Source organism: Mustela lutreola, chromosome 8 (genome assembly GCF_030435805.1).
Source record: "Mustela lutreola isolate mMusLut2 chromosome 8, mMusLut2.pri, whole genome shotgun sequence".
NCBI lineage: Eukaryota > Metazoa > Chordata > Mammalia > Carnivora > Mustelidae > Mustela > Mustela lutreola.
In genome coordinates this window covers 84,883,772-84,910,239 of record NC_081297.1, presented here as the reverse complement: position 1 = coordinate 84,910,239, position 26,468 = coordinate 84,883,772, and the positions used below count along the sequence as shown (strand labels likewise).

Sequence of the window (26,468 nt, the reverse complement as noted above, 5' to 3'; positions counted from 1 at the left end):
ACCTTGGTAGCTCAGTTGGTTAAGCATCTGACTCTTGATTTCAGCTCAGGTCATGATCTCAGGGTGGTGAGATGAAGACTCAGATGGGGCTCCACGCTCAGCAGGGAGCATGCTTGAGATCCTCTCACTCCTTCTGCCCTTCCCTGGGCACGTGCACACGTGTGTGCTCACTCTTTCAAATAAATAAGTAAATCTTTGAATAAAACAGACAACTTTTATCAACTAAGGAAACACTTATAAGAGTTTGAGGCTACAAAACAGCAGCTTTTCAATTCTATGCTAACTATGAATGCAATGTAATAATTATTTTTTCTGGACTTAACAAGATAGATTTTACAGGATTAAAAAAAATCCCTACTACTTAGAATACTTAAAAGAAAGTCATTTTTATCACTGGACAGATCCATTATTAATCTGAATTATTTTCCTGGTTGATCATTTAAAAAGCTTCCTTATTTGCATATTTTGATTCCATACTAATTTTTGGTTATTATTATGAATTGGACTAAAATGTAAGTACTATGTATCCAACTTAATAAATAATTTAGTATGCAATTTCAGTGTAAATTATAATTCACTTAATTAGTGCATGTATGGGTAGCCCCTTTGTCCTACCAAAGATGTTCAGACCAGATGAATAGTATTTATAAAATTTGATGATATCTCTATTGATTTAAGGAAAACTGGTAAATGGCTTTTAAAAGTAAAACATTTTCTCGTTATAATTCTAATTCTTGTGTAATTTTAGTTCTAATTCTTTGTATAATTGTAATACCTAAAAGGACTGGCTAACTGATTAAAAACTTACTGACTTCAGATACACAGAAAAAGCAACAATATCCACTATGGTTATATATGATTCTCCTACATCTTATACTGTAGGACAAGTTATTTGATATAAGTTAAGTCATATCAAAAAGTTATTTGAATTGATTTTTCATTCTGTATTTCACTATCTTTTAAAAGTAAAGACTAAAGGGAAAGGTGTAGGGAAAAGAGTCTTCATTTCAACCTTTGAGAGAATTTGGTAAGGGTAAGATGATGTCAAAGGAAAAATTGTTTAGGACAAAAGACATATAAAGACAGGAACTAACACAACATTAGACTTCTTCCTTCAAAGATTTCTGAAAACTTCAAAAGGGGAAGATTACTTCACAGACTGGAATGTAAGCCCAGTTGGAACTAAGGTCTATAGGGCTTTTGAGGTGTCTAATGCTAAAAATCTCAAGTTGACTCTCTAGTTAAAAAAAGCTGGAGAGGAGAAAGGAAAATTTTTGTTCTGGAAAAGTGTTCTTCTCTGATGCAAATAGAAATCCATCTTACAAAGGAAGAAGTAGAGATGAGTTGCCCTAATTTAGTCTTTTGGAAAGAGACAAGAAGATTATGAATTTGCTAAAAAACTTTTGTTTCTTCTATGACTTTATAAGCTATGAGATATCTTATTTTTTGTGAAAAATTTCCAAGCCCAAAGATATTCATACAAATTAACTTGAAATACTGAAATCCAGTTTTGGAAAGAAGAAGAGTATAGAGAATCTGAATTTTTAAAAAGTTATATAAAAAAGAGGTCTAGTCATTAGTTGGTGCTCCATTTCAGATATTTTACCTATTTTCCTTTTTTATAGCTTTTCTGTTTGAAGAGATGGAAACATTCAAATATTAAAAGTATTCCACAATGTGTTATAAAAACAACTCCCAAATCCCTAAGTGGAAATAATAAACTTCCTACTACCATACTGATTAAATCAGTTCTAATCTTCTGTGACTCTAGTAATAAGAATGGAATAAACTTTTAGAATCACACTGTAAACTTCAGAAGAAAGAGAATGCCAAATATTAATCTGAAAAGCACATTTCTCATTAGCAAAGGAGTCTCTGGGTTTTTTTTTTCCTTCATAATGCAGTGAAAATGATAAAAATCATAGCACATATTACTGAGTCCTTATGTAAGCTGTTCTATTTTATTATATGTTTATTATTAGGGACAATTCTGTAAGGAGGTATTGCATTTATTTCCCTTACCACATATAGGAACAAGCATAAGGAAGTTGAACTTTGGTACAAATAGAATCAAATGTTCTCATTTTGTTGTTATTTAATGAATGTTTCTACATGTGAGAACTGGTTTATCTAATACAAATGAATACTAATTCTTTAATAGGGTTTGTAAGAACACACAGATTAAATCCATAGAGTTCATTGTCAATCCTCTTCAAGAGTTAATTTGCTCACATAGGGACCAGATAACTCCTAGAAAGGCATTTCTTGCTCTCTTATCTTAAACATTTCTTATGGCAGCCACGTGACTCTTTTTGATGGGAAAGTAACAGAATTTTCAATTTTTTTAAGAAAAATCTTCCATTTTGATAAAAAATACTACTCTAAAATAATGTTATGAATGGGTTTGCTTAGTTCTATAATCTCTTGTTCCCATTTAGAGTGCAAGTAAAGATTGGTCATATATTATTAAGAAAACCTGATAGAAAAGGATACACCCACAAGACATCGAAGTCTGTGTTCTTTCACTACTACAATTGCTGCAGATATGTGGAAAGCATCTATAATTCCTTTGCTGAATGACTAGTTTTAAACCAGACAATTGAAAATAAGCATTTTGGGGAGGCATATGGAAATAGCAATTTTCTGGGAATATATTACTTCCTAAAAAGTCAACAATTTTTGGCCCATAGTTTTCTCTTCAGAAGGTGAGGAACCTATCGGGAATTTATTTAGGTGAAACTGCTTTTAAAAACACCTGCAAAACATGCACAAAAATTTAATCCCATACAAAATGCGCCTATGAGTGGATAATTCACCTGGAAAGCTTAATTAGCAATTTTTACTCAGCTGACAAATTCTCCTTTGTTGAAACTAATGGTAGCTATTGAGGGGGAAGAATGTTCTTTTTATCATATCAAATTTGACTTCAAATTAACAGTGTAGAATTAAGTTGGTGTCACGTGCTTTTACTGTACTCCTAGCCTTATACTTAACTGCTTACTGAAGGGCAATCTTACATTTTCTATTTAGTTTGCCATTTGACCACCAATTGAGTTTAGATATCATGTGTCAGATTTCCTCATACACACACTGTTTCATGCTTTATATTTTTATTACATATTACATAACACGCATGGTAAATGCTAATGTTTATATTACATATTTATACCTAATATTATACCTTATATCATCCTTAAATATATTACTTCTGTAATATATTTAATGTTATACCAAACATAGATAAAAGATAAAATATTATAAGAAAATTTATCCTATAACTTATCATGTTCCATATTAGAATATGCTTATTACAGAGATAACATCTTACGTGTTTCTTATCTTGGGTATTACTTAAGATGAAAAGATTTGCTGAAAAGACTACAAATCAAGTTTCACCTACTATTTTCAGCCACTGCTCAAACTTATACCTTAATAAGACCACACTGCAGTGAAGTGACATTTATTTTGTAAAGCTTCAATATGTATTCTGAATTCTTTGAAATATATTCTGAATTATGTTACTGAAATGGAACTATGACAGAAGAAGCTTAATTTGCTAACTGTGCTGGAAACTACTAGAACCACAGTAGTGTTAACATAGAAGGCCTAAAGGGAGTATGTAAATTTCAACAACTAGTGTAAGAAATTAACAAACTTATGGCAAAAAAAAAAATTAAAAAAACCTAAAAATCTAAAACTGCCTATTTTTTTCATGAGATAATTACGCTGGAAATGCTATAGGTCATTTCTAGGAGTCTAGCAAGAAGTTATTCAGTGTTGCTTTTTGTTGACAGATGGAATTTATGTTCAAAGATATCAAAATATATAATTATATCAGAAAAAGAATCTTGGAGATTCTTAAATTAGATGACAAAGGACATTTTAACTATTTTAAAATGTCATGTTTCTGCATGAAAGTCAAAGTTTCAGTTTATGGAAGCACAAAGTAAAACCCTTCAGGGGGAATACTTACTCTTTTCTGTTCTTTCACATACTCTATCAATTCGTCTCTTGTTCTCTTCACTGCCTCTTCCACAGCCTTTTCACTTCGCTTTTGCTCTTCTATTATTGCTGCCCTAACAGTTTCCTGTTTGTGGGAGGAAGGAAAAAAAGTCAGGGAGGTATGCATTAGGACATGTTTGTGTCCATTTCATATAAACTTCAAACTCCTCTGCCATGGGTTCAGTTCATTCCAAAGTGTATCTTTAACCTGGAATAAGAATTTGCAAAATCTTTTAGGACGTTAGAGATTCCACAGAATTCATTTTTCTAAACTGAGTGAAAGGGAAAAGGAATGGAATAAGCCATTTATTGCAGGGAGCGCCTGACAGACTCCAATGGCTTCCTTACCAACCTTTCATTTGATGTTTACATGATTGATTGCCTTCCTGTACTTTGCACTATCCACATAAGACTTCCAACTTGTGTTTATTCTTCCAAGAACACCCTAATGCTCTAGCTGTTTTATTCACGTTTAATTTTCCCATCATACAGTAATCAAGTGTGGTCTGGGTGAAGATTTACAGCTAGTTTGGTCCTTCTGCCAGGTTAAGATGTTGAGAGCTGGACACCATGCATAAGAGGTAAAAATTCCACCCTGTGTGCTAATATTTGACATGAGGAATCTGGGGAAAAAAGTGGTACTTCTATTTTACTGAAATTGTAATCAAGTACCTTGGAGATTTCGGAATTTCAGATAGGGAGGAAAAAAGGCTAAAATTCTGAAAAACAAGTACAACGCTTTTCAGAAAGTATACTTTCTGCTAACATAGCATATCATGGATTGGATGAATGCCACGAAATAAACTTCTTTAACTTGCACTTATCTATATAGGCAGCATCCTTCTTTTCAGGTGACCAGTTAGAAAATGCCTTGAAATTTTGTGGGAGTATTTGCTTCATTCTGTTAGTCTTGAGGACTCTTTACTTTGTAGCGAATGCTTACTTTTGTTATTTTTTCCCCAATTATTTTAGATATGTGCATATAACCCAGGAAATATGAAATAATATAAAGAATTTCCAGTTGTGGATACATTTACTGCAGAAAATTTGAAAATGCAGAAAATTATGAACACAAAACAATATACACACATCATCACACTTGGGTATAAAGAAGGAAGGGCTCAAACTTTACATACTATTTTCTAACTGGTATTTTACACTTAAAATATATTTTGAATACTTTAACCCATGATACATTCCTTCATAATATGATTTACATTCCATTGCATGGATATGCAAGAATTTATTTTATCAGTACTTATTCATGTGTTAGGTTATGGTTGTTTTTAATAAAATAAAGCAGTGCTAAGCATCCATATAAGTATTTTTGTGGTGCATGTTAGATATTTCTGTAGATGATTTCAAGAAGTAGAATCATTTTGGCCAAAGTATGTAATTTTTGAGTTCTCTTGTAGCTTCTGACCTTGTGTACACATTTTTGTTCAATAAGCAGTCCATGGAAGTGGCTGTTTTCTTACATCCTAGATTATATTTAGTCCCATTAGTGTTGTTGTTGTTTTTATAAAAGATTTTATTTATTTATTTTGAGAGAGAGAGAGAGACATAGCAAGGAAGGGAACACAAGCAGGGGGAGTGGGAGAGGGAGAAGCAGGTTTCCTGCTAGCGAGGAGCCCGATGCAGGTCTCGATCCCAGGATCCTGGGATCATGACCTGAGCCAAAGGCAGACACTTAATGACTCAGCCACCCAGGCGCCCCAGAGTCCCATTAGTTCTTCACTTATTTGAGGGAGAATGACATCTATTCTATATTTTAAAATATATATATACTTTTATATATATTTATAAATATATTTATATATATTAAATATATAATATATATTTAATATATATAATATATAGATATATAATATATAATATATAGATTATATATATTATATAACTATAATGTATAGTTATATATATAACTATAATGTATAGTTATATAATATATTATATAATTATATATAATATATATTTAATATATATTTTTATATTTTTAAAATATATATTTTAAAATATATTCTATATTTTAAAAAGATTATTATCTGGTATTCAGCATGTCTCATAGAAATATTAGGAACATACATAACATGTTTTATCATCTGCCTGATCATATCTCCTCATTCCACTTCAATACTGGTATGCTCGTAAGTTTTTTGGGGTTCATTTTTAAAACAGACAACGAAGTCACAAATCTGCTAATTCCTATAATGGCAGTAACTTTGAAAAACGGTTACCATTTTATCTTCAACCACTGAATATATTAAGCTTTAGTTCCATTGATAAAATAGAGCGCTGTTGTTCCCTTAATTATTTGTAAAGATTAAAGCTGAAAACCTATGAAGACAAAAATGAGAACCAATAAAATTATTTAAACTAAAATCACCTACTGTTAGAATTCTTACTGGTTTCACATTAATTTGAACTTTGAAAATTTTCATATTTTGGAAAGGCAAAATATATTACTCAGCCCCTGAAATATAACACATTAATAGTACTAGAGTAGAGAATGGGTAAATCAAAAGTATAAAATTATTCACATCAGTTCAGGTCAGGTTTTGCCAATAGTTGAGTTATAACATCCTAAGCTTTCAGAGCTTCTGGAATTTTAGAACTGTAGATAAGAACTGTAGACCTGGATTATTTGAATGTAAAAGACAAATCCATGTCACACTAAATATCAACCAGAATTTCTATGTAGCAAGGGTCATACCAGTAAATGTGACCAGACTTGTTTGAAAGCAAACACCTCAATTTAAACAAAAGGGATATATCCAGAAAAAACATGAAGAATTAGCTAACCTGTTCTTTCATTGGCTTTTGGGGGGTGTATAGTTTATTATCTGTTCAATCCACATTTTTGAGGATCCTCTTTGCTTTCTGAGCTGATAAAGAACCATTTTCAAAAAAAGTTCCTTAATTCAACTCTCCTCTCCAGTTGAAAATTCGGTGACAGTCAAGGTTGTGAAATCCATCCTTAAAAAATACTTGCCAATAAATACATTCCTCTGACTATAATATAAAATGTAAAGGTTAAGCCATCCATTTTCTAACCAGACCAAATTCTGAATTAGTTGGGAATTAGTGAATTTTATGTGTAAGTATACAAAGTGTCTGTGAATGTCTGCCTAGATGTTTTGTTTCCCTATGAGACATGCGGATTGGTCTAAGATAAAATATACCTCACAGGGAATGAAGATTTGCCACCAGTGAATATATTCAAATAGGCGATTATAATGAGTATTTTCCAGAAACGTGGTATATTCTCTAAGACAGGTTTCTCAGCCTCAGAACGATTGGTAATTCTTCGCTGGGAGGTGTGGGGGGATGTCCTGGGGTGAGCAGCATCTCTGACCTCTACTCACTAGATTGCCACCAGCTGAGAACCACCACTGTAAGGCCAATAGTTTGGAGGGACATCCATTTGCATATATGTTGCGATCTGTCAAAATATATGTTATGTTTCTCATCCTATCTTAAATATTTTTATCTAAAATATATGCAATAAAAAATAGGATCTCTGCAAGAAATCATATCCAAATGATTACACAGCTAGTTTTTAAATGTGGAAAAAAGAGTTCTATATACTAATTTCTTTAAAAACTGAATGATTAGGAATCAGTTTCTATGCTATAACAATTAAATACATCATGATGAATATCATTTAGGGCTAAAGGTTTATGTGACATTTTATTTAAGACTTTTAATTTCTCCTTATTGCTCAGAAGTATAGCTATGCTTTAGTTTCCATTAACCTACCATACATTTCAGAAATCGTAGGATCATGAACTAATAAATGATCTGCGGTGTTTGTTCTTTTTCAGGGTACTTTAGTTAAGGATTATAAACACAGTCAAATTATTTATGGAACAAATTTCAGCGATCAACTCAATCCTGGTTTGTGGGCTATAAACCATAGTTATCAGAAATTCCTGGGGCAACTGTGTGTTTCTTTCTTTTTTTTTTTATTAATACACAATATGCATATTTCATAATTATAGACTACTTACAATGTTGCACATGGTTGTGAAAATGTACCTTAGAAAATGAGTGTTTGAATCATGAGTCAAGTCAAGCTGCCTTACTGTTAGTAAAATTGAGACTTCCACTCCTATACAAATTTATGAGTTCAAACTACAGTTCCATCAGTGCTTCTTAGACATTGATGCAAACAAAAATGTCTATATTTCAAAATCCAATTACTGTGCAGTTAAGAAACTTTCACCCAACTTTCAACTGAAAGTAATTAACCTACATTGTAGTGATATGCTCAATGTAAAATATTAATAGAATAACCTAATTCTATAATGTAATGAATATGCTCAATTAAAATCATATGCTCATTGACAATATCAATATTTGATAGTACCTACCTGCATTAGGCATTTTTAAAGATGATATATGTAGAATCTCATAACATATCAGCATTAATGAGTTTTTAGCCATTTTTCATGATAGGTGTATCTCACTCTGAACCACAATTAAGCAAAATGTTATCTTCACCAAGGAAAATCCTATTGTCACTGGATTTATGTTATTAACAAATATTATTGGGGCATGTGGATGGCTAAGTTGGTTAAGTGTCTGACTCTCAGTTTTTGGCTCAGGTCATGATCTCAGGATCCTGAGATCGAGTCCTGTGTCAGGCTCCATGCTCAGTGGGAAGTCTGCTTGAGATTCTCTGCCTCTGCATCTCCCCCTGCTCAAGCGCTCTCTCTAAAATAAATAATCATTAGATTTTGAATTTAATCAATAAAATTTATAAAGTTTTTACCCTCTTGTTAAGTAAGCACCTACATAATATTCTTGATTAAGCCTTGATAGGCCATAAACCCTGTAACTATTACTATATGATCCTCTACAGAGAAAGACTGTCAATCCCTGATTAAGGTCATGATTCTCCAAGTCGGCCACCTGGGCTGGACTCAACTGTACAGTACTGTTAGTCTTGGCTGGGGTCTTCCATGCACATGAAGTCAACTGTTGGGGCTGATGTGGCTGCCACTACTGAGTAGCCTCAGGTAGGAAGGCTTGTTTCTCCTTCTTGTGCTCTCCCAAGCTCTAGCAGACTAGCTCAGGCATTGTTACCTAGCATCTGGACAGAGTTGCCAAAGAATGTCTTCTGATGATCCTATGTTACTTCAGCCACATTATACTGGCCTGAGTGAATAAGCATTATGAACTGATTCCCAAATTCTTATCTAATTGTCCAAACATCATCATCTCAGTATATTCAAAGATATCAGGCCTTCTATTATGTTTATTGCATTGGAGACATATCTCGTGAACATATTTCCATACTGGATTGGTTGTTCTCTAGGTCTGTTACATAACTGTCTAATTTGGATCTCTCTCAGGTGTATTTCTGGAAATTCACTACATGGCTCTTGAACTACAACTCCAGCTTTCTGGATACCATTGAATTCTTCTTTCTTGGTTTACTCCTTTGTTTTGACAGAGTACCTCCTGTAGGAGATTCTTGAGAAAAGGCACATGGGAAATAAAAGTTTTGATATTTCCTTTGTCTGAAAAATGACTTTATTCTACCCTTACACTTAATTTATAGTTTGGCTAAGTGTGGATTTCTAGCTTGGAAATTTTTTCAGTTTTAAAGGTTTTTGAGAAGTTTGATTCTGATACCTCTTCAATTGTCTAAGTTTTTTTTCTTCTCTAAGAAGTCTTACACATGTTCTTTATTCCCATTTCTCAAAAATTTCATGACAAACCTAGTTATAGGTCTATTTAGAAACTTAGGTCTTACAATCTCATGCTCTTCATGAAAAACTCATGTCCTTCAATTTGGGAGATTTACTTTAATAATAATAATACTAAAAATACATTATTTCTTGCATTCTGTTTTCTGTTTTTCAAGAATCCTTTGATTCAGCTAATGAAACTCCTAAGCTGGCTAATTTTCTCCTCTTTCCACTCCTATTTTGTTTTTGTTTTTTGAGGGTTTTTTTTTTTTTCTTTTTAATATCCTTGTCTCTGGAAGACTTTTACAGCTTCATCTTTTTTTTTAAACTTTCTAGTACATTTTAGATTTCTAATCTTTTATTTGGCTTAAAAATAGCATCCCCTTCCTGTTTCATAGATGTAAAATCTTCTCTTACCTTTAAGAACCTTAACAAGTTTCTTTTTAACTTTCCATACTTTACAGAGTGTTTTATTTCCTGTTTTTCAGGGAAGTTTTCTGTTCATACTTGACTATTTGCTCGTGTTTAAAGAGGAGAGCACTAAAATGCTGAGTAACATCTCTGTGCTTGCAGTTGTGGTTTATGGACTGTGATCTTAATAGCAGAGTAATCTGGCTCGGTTGTTTCCTTGGGGCAATTTCTGATACCAATACATTTAGGTCTTTTATCTTGGGCTGTCTAAATTCCTCAGAAAAGAATCTTCCAATTTCCTGTCTGGTTGTAGACATTCTGAGAGCTGGGTTGGAAAAATGGCTAAGGTTCTCCATAAGTAGTATGAAACTTTTCACCTTGCTCTGCCCCCAACCCCATGTCCACTTTGCCTTGGTTATCCCTGGTCCAGAGACCCTACATTTTATTTTTTTCCAGAGAATTAACCTAAGGTTTCTGTCAGATGTGGAAAAAATGTGTGGGGGCCTAACTGCTTATTAAATAGACTTTCAGTCTTTCCTTCTAGTTGAGTTCTCCCCTTCATTCCCACATCCAGAAGTTTCTGGTGCCACAAACAAGCCTTCAGGAGTTTCTACAATATATATTGGTCTTCTCAGTTTCTAATTTAGGGTTCCATTTCACTACTTTTTATTTCAGTGGAGTTTTAGAAGGAGGTGGACAAAAACGCATATACTGTCTGTTCTTTTTAACAAGATATGTGTTAGGAAAAATGTATTAAACGTTTACTTGGAAATAATTTTAGATTTACAGAAACTTGCAAAGGTAGTACAAGAGTTCTCATACACATTTTACCCAATTTCCCCTAATAGTAACATCTTACATAATTATGTAAGGTGAAAAGTTTCATACTACTTATGGAGAACCTTAGCCATTTTTCCATCTTACATAATTATCTTACAACATTTATCAAGACAAGAAATTAACATCACACTATGGTGAATGCAGTGAAATGTGTAAGCCTGATGATGATTTACAGACCTGTACCCCTGGGACAAATAAAAATTATTTGTTAATAAAAATAATTAATTTTTTAAAAAGAAATTAACATCACACAATAATAATAAATAGATTATAAATTTTATTTGTATTTCACCAGGTTTTCCACTAATGTCTTTTTTCTGTTCTGGGATTAATTCAGGGTAAAATGTTGCATTCAGACATCATATCTCATTAGTCTCTTCTAACTTCTGACAGTTTCTCAGTCTTTCCTTTACAACACTTTTCAGGTATTTTGAAGAAATCTGGATTTCTCTCTTTTTTTCTCATAATTAGACTAGGGTTCTGATTTGGGGGAAGAATACCACAGAGCTGAAGCATGCTTCTCATTATATCGTATGAGGGGAGTGTGGCCTTAAACATAATTTATCACTAGCTGTGTTAACCTTGATCATTTGGGTAACATGGTATCTGCCAGGTTTTATGGCTATAAAGTGAAAACATTTTTTCCCTTTTATAATTTATTCAATTAGACATGAACAACTAAGCCCAGCCAATACTCAAGCAGAGGTGAATTAAGTTTTATCTACTGGAAACAAGTGTGTATCTACATTTATTTCTAAAGATACATGATTAATTTTAGACTATAGTTTCCTCTATAGCTATAGAACTGTTCCGCATTTCTAATTCTTCTTGCTTCAGTTCTGCAATTTATATTTTTCTTGACAAGTTTTCATCTTGTCTAAGCTTTACAGCTGATTGGTACTAACTGATTTATATTGCTTATATCACGTTTAAAATCTGCATTTCATCTATTTTAGGTCACTTGATTCATTCTGACAATATTCACTAATAACATCTTCATCAATCTTGTCAAAGATTTGTGAATTTTATGTCTTTTTTAAGAAATGATAATATTTTGAAACTTTACAATTTTTGTAAATTTCTGTCATAAACTTTATTTCCTTCCTATTTTCTTTGGATTACCCTATTCTTTCTTTTCGAACTGTATTAGTAAGTTGGGTGTTAGCCCATTCTTTTCCAGTCTTTTCTATTTTCTAATACATGATTTAAGATTATGATTTTCCTTTGAAGCATCACTTAGATGTTTCTCACAATTTTAAGTAAATAACTATTTTAATAATGACTACATTATTTTTCCTTTGTGCATAGCTTTAAAAAAATTTGCACATACTGAAATGCACGAACCTTAAGTGTATGTACAGCTCAGTGGATTTTCATATACACATACACCCATTCGCCTACCACCCAGATCAAGATAAAGAGCAATTAGATATTGCAGAAAGTTCTCTCATGCTTTTGCCCACCAGAGATAACCACTATTATAATTTCTATTCAAATGCCTCAGCCATTTGTGCTTTATCATGCATCTCATCCTTCCTCACACTGGAGCAATTTATGCACTTGACACATTCCCTAGTTCACTGTAAGGTCACTGAACACAGTGGCAGTTTCATTCACATTTGTAATCTCTGCAAAAACTATCATTTGTCATGCTTATAGCAAGTATCTGATAAGCAGTTCCCTTGGACATGCCATGCTCTCTCTGGTGGAAGTCAGTTCCCCTTAGCCTTCTCCTGTGATGATCAAATGTACTCCTTCTGCACAAATCAGTCTAAGCAGCATCAACTGTAATGTTCCCTGAAATGCTTTAGACCTTCCACGTCTTTTCACAGGGTGGTGGGTTTAGCACCCCTTGTAGGTGTTCAAAGAGCAACAACCTATATTTTATATCTCAAAGCATTCCACGACTCACCACTGTAATAGCTGCTTTACCTATCTATTACCAACTTGAGATCTCTTTGTAATCAGGGATTATATTTATTACAGTTCATATTCTTTATGACTAGAAGCTAATATAGTACCTGGTACAGAGTACAGATGCACAATTCAAATTCATCTTCAATAAATAAATCAATTTGTTTCTCCAATGCAAAGAAAATCTATTTGAGGGTAGGGATTGCAACTTATATATGTGTTCCCCAGAGCAACTGTGTGGTGGGAGCACCCTAGAGTAAATCTTTCCAAACTTTCTCAGTTCACAGCTCCCTTGTTGCCTCAATAATTTTTTCTACCTTGCCCTCCAGGCCAAAAGAAATACCTAATTGTTTCATTTACTAACTGGTTATGTCATAACACAGGAGCCATTTGAAAAGTTGATATACAAAAACTGAAACACAAATACTTTAATTTCATCTTTAACCCAAATTCCTTATTCATAAGAGTTCTGTACATAGCAGGAATTTCATAGCTTCCTGGCATAAGATCAGACAATGACACTCTCACTTCCTGTTCCACAGGGATATTTGCACGATACTTGCTTTTTATCACAGCAACCCCCAAACCTAACATCACTACGACATGATGTACTAGAAAGGAATGTAAGACAAATCAGTACTGTATCTGTGTGCTGCCCTCTAATACTGAAAACATCCTGCAGCACCCAGGGCACCTAGATGCAGCTGGGAAACTATTGCCTTCAGTATTCACAATAAACCTCCACTAACTGTTTGTTATTCTTAGCACTCAGCTAGGTATTAAAATGACAAAGGTGGTTAAGATGGTTTTAATAATAATAATAATAATAATAATAATAATAGTACTAGTGACATATCAACACCGGCAGCCATCTGGGCAACAACTCAGACTATGTTGTAGACACTACACGAAATAAGTGAATGAATGTCAGCTGGGTCTTTATTGATGACTCATCAATGATACTTATAATTAAAGTTTCTGGGACCTAACAGAGATCTGTGTAAAAGACACAGCAAAGTTAAGCAAACTATCTCCTTAAATCATATGTTTTAAAAATGGCAATATAAATAATTACAGTAATTATTTCTAAGAGTGCATTTTCAATGACTATAAGAATGGCTGATTTCCGGAATGTTAGTAATTAGTTATAAATCTGTGGACCTGGAAATTACCATGTAACTATAATGACATGAAAGTCAAACATCCCCTAAACCAAAAAAATGACAGTGGAAATTATATTTTCAATATATACATTCTTCAATCTTCTACCCAATCCATTCGTCAAAATCCTGGATAAATTTTTTTGGTAGATAAATTGTGATTTGGTAGCTTTATACTGTACTGAGTTAAATTTTTATTTTACCTACTTCTTCTAACATATACCCCGCCCCTTTAAATAGAAAAAAACTCATTTTATGATAGTCCTTCAAACAGGTGGAGAATGTTACCATACCTTTATTTTTCTCTTCTCTCAACTAAATATTCCAATACCTTCTATAGTTGTGACAAGGTTTCCTGCTCTGTTACTGATCTGCCCACAATACTTTTTTACATGACATTTATAGTGTCTAAAGCTGTTGCATAAATCTCAGTTTTCATTTTAAAACGTTTCCAAGGGCCTCATAGCAACTCTGTAAAGCAGGTATTATTAATCCCACTTTACAGATCTGAAAATGGAGTCTCATATATTTTTAAAAAGTGGTCAAGGTTACTTCAGCACAGGCTAGGACTCACACCCAATCCCACCTACTTCTTGGCATATTTACTTTGGTAATCAGTTATTCTTTTGATCACAGGGTAACAGAAAATTCACGAACTGACTTTAAAAAGAATTTGCAGCCTCACATGAAAGAACTAAGGGTAAGCTTCCATTAGTGTTCAAGTGATGTGATCAAGGATGCAAATTTCTCCATTTCCAATTCTTAGCTCTGCCTTTCGGGTAGGATCCGTTCTCATAATAGTTCTACACATATGGTCCCAAGGGGGTTATTAACAGTTCCAAGGATTTTTCCCATTTTCTTACTGTGAATGACAGTGTTTATATAGCTGAGGAAGCAAGTTCCAAAATGGAGCCTTACAGCCTTGACTCAGAAAATGTGTGAATTCTTAGAACCTGCTAACATAGGGGTAGGACATAATCATTATTAGCCTACGTAAATAAGGGCTTATGCATAAAATTAGAAAGTAGGTTAAATCTCACCTAAACCACATGGCTAAGAGATAGAAAGAATCACTTTGGGAATGGAGGAACAGTTGCTAAGGGAATACCAATAAATGTCTAAGATGATCTCATTCTGATTTGGCAATATCTCTCTTAAAACATGGATATGGAAATGAATGCAATGCTTCCATCAGACCAGTGAAAGAAAGTATACGACTTTACCTAAAAATTCTATTTGGAATCATGCATCCACTCATCACTTTACTGCAAATCTATACAAGCTGTTCAAAGTAATCCTTTGCTGAAGCTAAATGTAATCACTCTTTTTTTTTTCCCTCCGATTACTATTTCCTTGAATAACAATAAGAATCACGTCAGTTTGGCACCCCATAGACAATCTGATTAATATGTTTTTAAAGGATGACAAAAACCAAAGCACTGTTTTTGGTGATCCCACTTTTGGTAAAATGTATCACTTAAAGGCAGCCAAAACTCTAACAGAGCTAAATTGTACTGATGGAGATCAAATACATTTTTAAAAGATTAATATGTCTCCTTAAAACAATGTTGGTTCTATACCATCTTATAACCTATTGCAGTTTTCAAGACTCAACTCCTACTTCTGGGGTGCTTAAATCTAGGGGAGAAAACAGAGAAACAGAATCTTATGCCTAGTGGTATAGTTATATACTGAATGTCAAAGAAGAGGAAAGAACACTTGATTTAATCTAAGAAATGTAAAAAGTTTTGTGGAGTAAAAAAAAAAAAAAAAAAAAAAAAAAGCTAAGTTATTAGATATGAGTGGGTTTTGCAAGTTAGGAAAGTGATGGTATTCTAGACTGAAGGTACAGTGTGACTAAGGCCCAATGCCATCAAACAGCATGATATGAGTACCAGCAGTCTGGTACTAAAAGCACGAAATGTGAAGGAGAATGGCAGCAGATGAACTGAATAGGTAGGGACCAGGTCACTGAAAGTTTCTGTGTCACGTGCTGAAAGATTTATAGTTCATGCTAAGTAGCTTGAATGTGATCCTGTAGGCTATGGGGAGATACTAAAGAATTTAAAGTCCATTCATTTTCTTATTCCAAATTGAAAGGGAACAAAACTGGAAGCCAAGAAACTGATGTAGGTGGTCAAGGTAAACAATCAGAACCACGATGAAGTCAGTGATGGCAGGCCAGAGGTTTGTACACTTAAGGATTCCATCAGGTAAAATGGAAAGGTTTTAATGTATCAAAATGGGGTTGAGAGAGGGAGAGTTTAGGAAAATCTCCAGTTGTCTGGACTGGGAAACTTGGTAGATAGTTATCTCACTGAATGAAAATAGGAAATAGAGCAGGAGGGAAAGGTCTTCGGAGATGAGAAGATAATTGATGCACTATTTGTTACTTGTCCCTAAGTACAATAATTTTGAAAAAAATGTGATTAAGATTTTACCTTTAATTAACTAGGTGGCTATCAAAGTTTTACAAAAAAAACCTTTCAAACAAACTAATGAATCAAAGCTAAGTAAGTCAATACAGAAAAATTATTTCAGTGTTGTGAAATTATCTGGCCTAAGCTAAAATAGAAATGCTATTTCCTTTTTTAAAAGAAGGGTCAGGTGGCAATGCTGAATTTCTTAAAGAAAATTTAACCACTGATTGTAATGTCTGTGGCTTTGGGGGAAACATAACCCCAAATTACAGTGGCTGTGGTTATAAACTATTATGAAGAGCTTCCAACGTCAGACATCGTTTAAGTGTCTGTATGCCCTGGAGTCCTTTTACAGGACTTTGCTAGAACAGCAAAATTAATGACTCCTCTTTTTGCCCTTTTTGGTGTCAGTAACAAATGTACTTTCCTTTTGTTAACAATTTTCAAGGGACACAGAATTCATTTACTATGAAAACCAAAAAACTCAGAGTCATTAACTTTCTTCACTCAATCCACACACTGACTTAGTCTTAATTTATGATGAAGGCCAAACAAAATTATCTATCAAATCAATTCAGAGAAATATGTGCCCCAATCCTTAGGAATTGCATTTTCTGTCATAGTTTAACATTATCTCTTCAGTTAGTGCCAGTATTAACACAGAGAAAATCTATAGGTAAATTATAAAGCCAAAAAGCTCTTTGTCTTCCTTACTTTTGTCAGAGTAATTTTAGTTACTTAAGTTTATACTGTTTTTCCCTTTGCAGAACTCCATCTTTTTCCTTATTTCTAGTGTGACTTAGTGGTCAAAATTGCTAATTGCTATTAATTCTGTTTTATTTTTGGATAAAATAAATTTTATTTTAATTCTTTTAATTAACTTTGAGTGCTATGAAATGACCCAAATCTTAGAATTAAAAAGATAGCTTCCTAGCTTTGATAATGTCAGTCCCCTTAGTCAGTATTCAAACAGTCTATAGTTCCCCAGACAGTATTCTTCAGGCTGTATGGGTACAACAGACTAGGGAAGAACGAAGGGAAGGAATGCGTGCTGGCCTTGGAAACCAGACAGGTGGTGGGCAGAGGGTGGTAGGAGCTGCTGTTTAGACTCATAACCCTGAGCTTCCTAGAAACTGGAATGAAGCTCTGGCCACTTAATCTGGGTAGCAGTGTGATACAGAAAGCACCAGTAACTTCAACACCTTCACAATATTCCTTGAAATACAACCCTCCTAAATATGAGACTATTTCCACTATTACACAGTTAATCTGACGTGGCCATATTTTTGCTAGGTAGAAGATGGCTACATTCAGTGAGAGAATGTCATGTAAAGTTCCGTCCATCCAGAAAAGTTTTGTTTTTTATGTATTTGGCTTTGACACCATCTCTGTTGTTATTAATCCCAAGTTTTGCTCTCCAGCCCTAACAACACACCTGTCCAGACACACACTTCTAACTGCCTACTCACCATTTCCTCTAGGATTATGAATAGGCACCTCAAATTTAATATGCACAAATTACATTATTTATCCCCATGAAACTCAAACCTCCTCACCATCTCAAATTGCCATATAGCCAAGAATTTATTTTGGTGGTTATTTGTTTAAAAAAAAAGTTTTATTAAAGTAGTATTTATATACATTAAGAAGATGCATCACTATAAAATATGTAATTTGGTAAAACATCAAATGTAATCATCACAATTATGATTAAAATATTTCTATCACTTTCAAAAAGTACTCCCCCCCACAATGCCTGATTTCTTTCCTCTTAAATCATTTTGCCTTCTTCAAAACTTCATACAAGTAGAATTGTAACATGTAAATTTTTTGAGTCTGGCTTCTTCCCTAATTTCCTTATCTAAATAAAACCTCTAACACCCATTCTCAGTGAAACACATAACCCTTTCCACAGTTCATATCACTATACGGAATTGCCCTATTCACTGTAAGTCTTTTTTAATTTGGGTGTAAGTTCCATCTCATGCCTAGGGACCTTGTCTATCTTCTTTGATGCTGTATGCCCAGAACCTCCAACAGAGCTGATGCATGGTAGATACTCCATAAATATTACTGAATAAATAAAGAAATGATAAATAGCCCCTTTGAGTTTTTGTGACTGAAATTACCTATAGATGAAATAAGCATTGAGAGCAATGTGTGCTTTATCCTAGGATAGAACAGTGGGAGGCGGAACAGCGTAGATTACTGCCTTCGCAGTAACGCCCTCTAATCTGAATACAGCCTGTTGTCTCTTCTAAGGAGTTACACAATCTAAGATTTAATTTCTGCATTTGTAAAAGTGGAGATATCATTTCTGCCTCTTTTGAGTATTATATGAAATCACACATGAAAAAAACCAGGAGAGAACGGTCTGGCACGTAGAAGTGAATTAGTGACCTTGCTGCTGTTAAAAGTTGTTGCCGTCCCCACTACCACTACCACTCCTATTGTATAGACTTCCATAAAAATAGGTTCTTAGCTAGCAGCCTAAAATACTTGTAGAGAATAAGCCAGGTAAGTGAAATGGAAACAGAGAGAACTATTATTGTTTTCTGTTAAAGTTAAAAGAAACAATGACACTCTGTCAACTTCTGCAATATCTAACATTCCAGGTATTTTCCTATAAGTAGTAACAAGGACATTAAATATAAATCTGAAACTCACAGTTAAAATCCCATGATTATAAGGGTATGGACAAGCTCAAGAGGCAGAATTTCACATTCCTATCTCTAGAAGCCTAGGGGTAAAGTCTATTTATAAACTATATTTCTGGTCCTGTAACTTAGGTAACTTAGAATAATTAATTAAGGAGTTTTTTATAAACCAAACTGTAGTACTTTATTGCTTTTTCCAATTTGCCTTTCTATGGAATTAATGTTGATTAATTAATGAAATGATGTCTATGTATTTACTTGAGAATTTTGGGTGAATACAATTAAGTCTTATAAGTCATCTTCCCAAGTTAATTGTATGATATTTTGGATCCTGACATTTAAGGACCATGATTAGTTTTCTAGAACACATTCTATAAGCTACATATTAGGCTAGGGCCTCCACAGCATAAATACGATTGAGACACTTAGGAAGTTCTCAGTTCAGTGGGAAGGTCAGTCAGATAAGTAGGTATTTGAATTTGATATATGGTGTAAGAGAATTATAAACTGCAAGATAGGAGGTTAGGGTCTTTTCCCCTCCAACAAATGATAAGTATTCTCTGAGTTGCAGGTAATAGTAGGAAGAAAATAAGTGTACACCCATGTATCTGCAATCTTGTTTTTACAACAAAGAGGGGCACTTTTAAAAACAGAGCAGTCCTTCAACAATTTCTAGTGCTACTTTATGAAGAGCATACATACACATAATGTATAAGATGAGGAGGCTTATAAATCTGGAGAAATGATCTCCTTTAATTCTTTTAACATATTTATACTAGCAGATTTGTCCTTGTTAAGTCCAATATCAACGTATCTTCCATTGACTGCTTTGGTTTTGCTGTACATGAGCCATACCTTCTTGTTTCTTTGCATATCTCCTACTGTTGATAAAAATGGACATTAAAATAATATAATATAGCAATTCTAGAAATCAGATCTCTTTCAGCTCCCAGGAATCCTTGTTCTTGTTGTTATTTGTCTAGTAACTTTCCTGACCTAATTCTGCAAAGTCTGTATTTTTTGTCATGTATAGCCATTGAGGTCTCTGCTGGGTTAGCCAGGTGGTCAGCAAATAATTAGATAGTGAATTCCTTAAATACCTTGAATTAGATAAGCGATCCATCATTTTACCGGGGAGTGTGGGTGCTGGGTAACACCTTTAACACTGCCAGTTTACAATTCTGTCTCAGCCTTCACTTTTTGCTTGAACAGAATCAAAATCAGTCAGTGGTGAGAGATTAAGGTATTCTCAGGTCTTTCCTGGGCAGGTGCACAACCTAGTGCATGTGCATGGCCCTCAAGAAATCCAGGATTATTTTTAAAAGTTGGAGCTTTTCAAAGCCACCTATAATAATCTCATTTCCCAAATGTCCCTTTTAAGTTTTTTGGCTGGGCTTGTTTGACCAAGTGGTATTTCTGTCTCAGGCACAGGTTAAACAATTGCCACTTACTGTTTTTCACAAACAATATGAAGATTAGGGCTCTCCCAATACGCAAGCTCTAAGCAAATGGGGACTTTCTGGGAAGCTATCATATAGGTCAAACCAATTCCCTGGAGAAAGGTTTTTTTGTGTGTGTGTAGCTCCAAATTTAGTCTGCCCATTCCAGTGGCTTCTACACTGCTGTTTTTCATAGCTATCATTGTTGTGAAGCTACTACTTTTTAAATCTACTATGCAACTAGAGAAAAGAGGGTGGTAGTAAAGCAAGCTAAAATCTACAAATCTTGATGTTCTTAGTGAGCTTTAACTATTTTTGCTGAATAAAATACTCCTTGGGTTACTGAAACCTTTGGTTAATATTCAGAGTTCTGAAAAAGTTGATTTTGACAATTTTGCTAATGTTATCATTCCCTCTACAGAGAAGGTAATTTGCAGAGATCTTTAGTCTATCATTCCTGAAGTGCTTAGACTCTCCATTTCTAAGAATATCAGTATTTGTTCAATTGCTTTTTAGTACATTAAGTTTGCAAGTTTGAACATTTAATCTACCTGTACAAAGCCCAAAAAGAAATGGGTGGCCAGTTATAGTTATCTTCAATCTTTTCTGGGTTAATTAGTTAAGATACTTTTGAGAATCTAATTAAAAACTATGGACCATTTCTGCAGAAAAGTCTATACATATCCATAGTTTTGCAGAATTTCACAGACTTGTATGGGCCCCTTTCCATGCAACTCAGATTAAAGGCCATTATTTGCTATTTGCTACAGTAACTTATCCTACTTAATTTGTACTATCATCTTTATAGATTTATGAATTGCAGAAAATTTTACATCCTTCTGTATTCCAAACTTATCCAATGGTCTACCTGTTCTGTATCCATAACAGTACCATACAGTTTTAATTACACCAATGATCTTTCTGCCGCAGAGCCTTAGTACTTGCTATTCCCCTGCCTGAAACATTCTCTCCCCCAATGAGTCACAAAGTAAACTCCTGACTTCCATGCAGGCCTCAGCTCAAATGCTGACTCCTTAGAGCCCTTCCCTGACTCCCCCGTTGAGGTTCCCTGACTCTCTTGATGGTGCCCAGCTTCATTTTAATTCATGACACTGAATACTATTTCACACTCTGTTAGGCTTGAATACTTTCCTATCAGTCTTCTTCACAAGAAGTCAGGCAAGTTGTTGGTTCTTTTCTTACTATTCCATCACCAGAAATAAGTACAGTCCCTGGGAGATGGCAGGCAGTCACTCCAATTATTAATGTGAAACACTGAAAAGTAAGTCTGACCATGTCAATTTGTTTGCTTACCCTACTGGCCTAAATAAACCAAAGATAGGAACTTCATAAGGCTCCCAAGAGAAGTAATTTGTCAATTTTCTAAACTAGAGCTATGAATCTCTAAGGGGCTAATGGAGTGACAATTGTTTGGTTGTAGTTTCTTAACTGCAACTACGTGAAAATGAAAGCAGCTATTTAAGAAGACAGAATACACTTGACATTTACGACCTCGCATTTGAAAGCTGGAGAGTTAACCGGAAACATTGTTTTTCTGTTATATATGTTCTCTGTTCAATTCCCTTAGCCACAAAGCGTTAAGCACACACAGACACACATACCACACACACATACTCACTTTCTCACATGCACCTAAAATATGGAAACATTTGGAAGAAAATAAATACAATGCATTTATTCATGACAGGCTTGGATTATCTTCACAGCTCTGAAACTGTGGCAAACAGATGTTAAAGTATGTCATATATTATAGTGTTTTCTGTAGGCAAGAATGCTCCTGACAAACCAGCAGAGAATTATGCCCTTTATGATATATACTTTTCTGTCGGAGTGATGAACATGTGCAGATTTATTCATGCCCTCTTGCCCAAGTTCATGGTGACTAAGAGTCCACATCTATGTGAGGTTAGAGGAGTGGTCTGTGGCCACAAAAAGTTTTAAGTACATGCTCCCAAGTCAGAATTTAACCAAAGATCGTGACCTTACCAGCATCAAATTCCAACTAACTGACAATTAAACATCTTATAAACAATATGTGCTCAATATGTATTCAATGATACTAACAACAAAAGAATTACAAAGTAATCATTACTCCAACAGAAAAAAGCAAATAAATAATAAAATAAGATCTGTCACTACACTACTGTTTTCTTATGACAAATACTACAAAAAGATCTGTTTAATTTTTATAACAAATGGGTGACTATGTGCTTGACAATAAATTTAAGTGACTTTTTTTTAAAAAGTGCATAATATTTATCCTGGATATTAAAAGCATTGACATTTTTAAGGCTTCATGAAGATTAGCTAACAAATTGTAAGAAAGTCTTCTGGGTTGTTTGGTAAATGTTAGGTGCTTTAGCTACATTGATAATGCATGACTGAATAAACAATGGTAGGGTATGTAACACTTTTATCATGGAAAACAAAGACTTCTACAAATGTTATTTTTTGCTCTTTACACTTCTTTAAGGGGGAATTTATTCAGGTATTTCAGTGCCTCTGTTACGAAAAGACTAGAAATATGGAAAATAGAGCCATGCAAATTTAATTATGGAAAATGAAAGTACTGTAGTTTTTAACTGTTCACTTAAGTAGACAAAAGTTATTTTGTATGTAGGCCATACTTGTTGATACATAATAGCATTTATGAAACCACAGGGATCATCTGTGAAGTACTACTAATTATCAGTACCAGCTACAGATCATACAGATACATAAATAAGACATAATTAAGAGAATCAAACTGTTTTCTACCTATATATATATTATTTTGCATTGATTGTGTGTGTATATGTATGTATTTGTGAAAAAAGAAAAAAAAATCAAACCGGAGTTTTGTGTAGTTGCAATAACTAAACATAAGTTTGGATTCTGACTTTTTAAAAAAATGGTAAAAAGATAAAATTATAGGATTTGCAATATCAGAAAGTAGAAATACACTGATACATTAAAAATTATTAGTTTAAAATATTACTATCAAAGGCAAAATAATTAATACTGATATGTCCACTATGGTGATTTTAAGATAAAATAATAATAAGGAAACTTCATTTTGAGAAAAATAAGGAAAAAGGAAGTATTTACAAAGAGTGAATTTTACTAACCTGACTTATTTTTCTTTGTTCTTGTATAGCTTTTTGAATTGCCTGAGATACTTTTTCTTGATCTTTTGCATGCTCAGTCTTCCATAACTCCCTTTCTTCAGCATGAGCTTTTTCCAAATTTTTTCTTTCTTCTTCTATGGCTTTTAAAACTGCATCCTTCATTGCTTCTTTCTCAAGCTTCAAAACAAATAATGACTTAAATGAAAATATTTGAATGAGTGACTGCATAAAACCTTGAATAAGAAAGATTTGGGTTAACCTAAAAGGTACAAAACTTGAATTCTATAGGGTTTAGTTCTGACGCTGTTGTTTTTATCCATACTTAATAACTGGTGTAAAAATCAAATCAATTACTTGTTTTTGTACAAATATTCATACATTATTTCCAAGGCACATTTAATATCACAGAAACTAAGCCTTAACTTAAAGTAGCAGTTTCAAACTATTTGGTCTTAGAATCTCTTTACATTCTTAAAAATTATGGAGTACTTCAAAGAGCTTTTGCTTATGCTGGCTGTACATATTATGATCACCGTATTAGAAACTGAAACCAAGATAAAATAAAAATATTTATTAACTAATTTTATATTAACATTAAATGCACTGTATATTAATGAATATCTTTTATGAAAAAAATAACTATATTTTCCAAAGTGAAGAAGTGAGAAGAAAATCTGTGGACCTCCTTAATATTTGACTTAATAGAAAACAACTAGGTTCTCGTATCTGCCTTTTGTATTAAATCTGTAGTATGGCTTTTGGTTTAAGGACATAAAGAAAACTCAGTCTCACACTGATATGCAGTAGAAAAGGGAGGAGTACTTAGTAGCCAGTTCGGATCTTTGTAGATATTGATTGTTCCATATCAAAATTTTAACAGAGGATAGTTCTTTTTTTTTTTTTTAAGATTTTAAAAAATTTATTATTTGATAGGGAGAGAGACAGCAAGTGAGGGAACACAAGCAGGGAGAGGGGGAGAGGGAGAAGCTGACTTCCCACCAAGCAGGGAGCCCAATGCAGGGCTGAATCTCAGAACCCTGGAATCATGACCTGAGCTGAAGGCAGATGTTTAATGACTGAGCCACCCAGGTGCCCAACACAGGATAGTTCTTAAAGGGTAGCTGCAGTAAGGAAAATCATATAGTTGCAATGAAATTTTTATATTCTGTCACATTTTCTTTTCTTGCACTTTAAATGAGTCCTTTATGCATGAATTTCTTAAGCATTTTTATTTGGAAAATATTGATTCAGTATACTATGCATCTCCTCTAGAATTTGACATATTTCATTACATCATAACAAAAACAAAGGTCACATTTGTTAATATAACCATCAATCTCATCAGAAAAGCCTTTAAGGATCTGAAAGTAGATACAAATTTTCCAAAATTCTAATTTTGCTTTAAAGCTCAACTTTTATCAACAAAAACAGTTTTCTGGAGATGCTAGGCTCACTCTGTTTACTTTGGAGAAAATGTTTGCCAAATACTAAAGTCTGCATAACCCCTGTTATCCAGTAAAATGGTTTTCCATGAAAACTGTTGACTTTAGTTGCAACTCAAACAGGAGAATTTCTCTCAAGACAACCATCATACTTGGGGATGTAGTAATGTCTACGGTCCTCCCATTTTTGATGCCCACCCTTTTCTCTTTCTTCCAGTTGGCCAAATTTGAGACAAGTTATCAAAGTGAGTTACCATTTTCTGAACTCCTGTTTTACTCTATAATTCTTCCCTGAAACTACTCTCTTACTATGCTTACCAAAGCTCTCCATTTTGTTAAATCTAAATAACATGTTTTTTTGTTTGTTTCAATCCCTACTTTTCTTGACATCAAAGTGACCTCCTACATTGTTGACTATTTCTGTTTTCCTTTTCTTGGCTTGCATAACAGCATGATGCTTTTACTCTACTTATATGGCTGACTCTGTTCAGTTTTTTGGAACTTTCTCCTCTCTCTCAATTTTAAATTTTGGAGTTCTTTCAGGGTTCAAGCCTAGTACCACTTGTTACTCTATTCTCTCCAGTGAGGTGATTATACATAACAATAATTTCCATGGTTACCATTACCATCTGTCTGCTGAAAAAAGAAACAAACTTTATTAGCATCTTCAAGTCATTCTTTTCTCCTCTGAGCTGCCAGGTAGATTTAGTTGCCTACTTGCCTTGCCATCTGAATATATTATGAGCACCTCAAACTCTATACCAAAGAAACAATACCACCTCCATGTTGTTTCTGAGGCAATACGCTGGCGGTTCCCAACTTGGCCTCCTTCTATATTATCCACCCCCAAAATATATGATAATTCCATCTCCTATTTCTAGAATTTGTCTATTTCTTTCCTTTATTACTACTACTTTACTTCTGCCACTCATTCTCTTTTACACAGACTTTGGACACATTCTATTAACTTTTTTCCTTGCTTCTAATTTTCCCCAAATTAATGTAAATTATCATTATGTCATACCTACACTCAAAAATTTCAATGTGTCTGCTCTTATCTATGGAATAAAATTCAGACTCACAATTCAGAATACTAGCCACCCTTCAAGCTAATTTCAAAGTAATTTATTGTTAAAAACTCCTGGCACAGAAGTACTGTCTATATGCTCATAATAACTTAATACATTCTGCCATACCTTACTGGTAATAAGTAATAACTTACATGACTGTAAATTCTTTAAGACAAAATCATAGTCATCACATTGCATGGTGATGTGCAAATATGAAATTTTCAAAATATTTGCTTACTAAATTTAAATCTAAATCTCAAAAGTTAGTGCTATGTTTTGTTGGCATATG

General features: G+C 33.7%; 1 protein-coding gene across 7 annotated transcripts in view; it reads right to left on the bottom strand.

The window, feature by feature from the left end:
* The window catches only part of CCDC91 (coiled-coil domain containing 91), a 347,143-nt gene that overhangs the window by 89,567 nt on the left and 231,108 nt on the right, over positions 1 to 26,468 (bottom strand). For all 7 annotated transcript variants that reach the window (XR_009356756.1, XM_059185849.1, XM_059185848.1 and 4 more), the window contains 2 exons: positions 23,668 to 23,844; positions 3,974 to 4,087 (listed from right to left, as the gene is read on the bottom strand). Coding sequence is in view for 6 of the 7 variants with exons in the window: in XM_059185849.1 (XP_059041832.1) it covers positions 3,974 to 4,087; positions 23,668 to 23,844 (291 nt within the window). In the remaining variant the exon portion in view is untranslated. The remainder of the gene's footprint in view (positions 1 to 3,973; positions 4,088 to 23,667; positions 23,845 to 26,468) is intronic.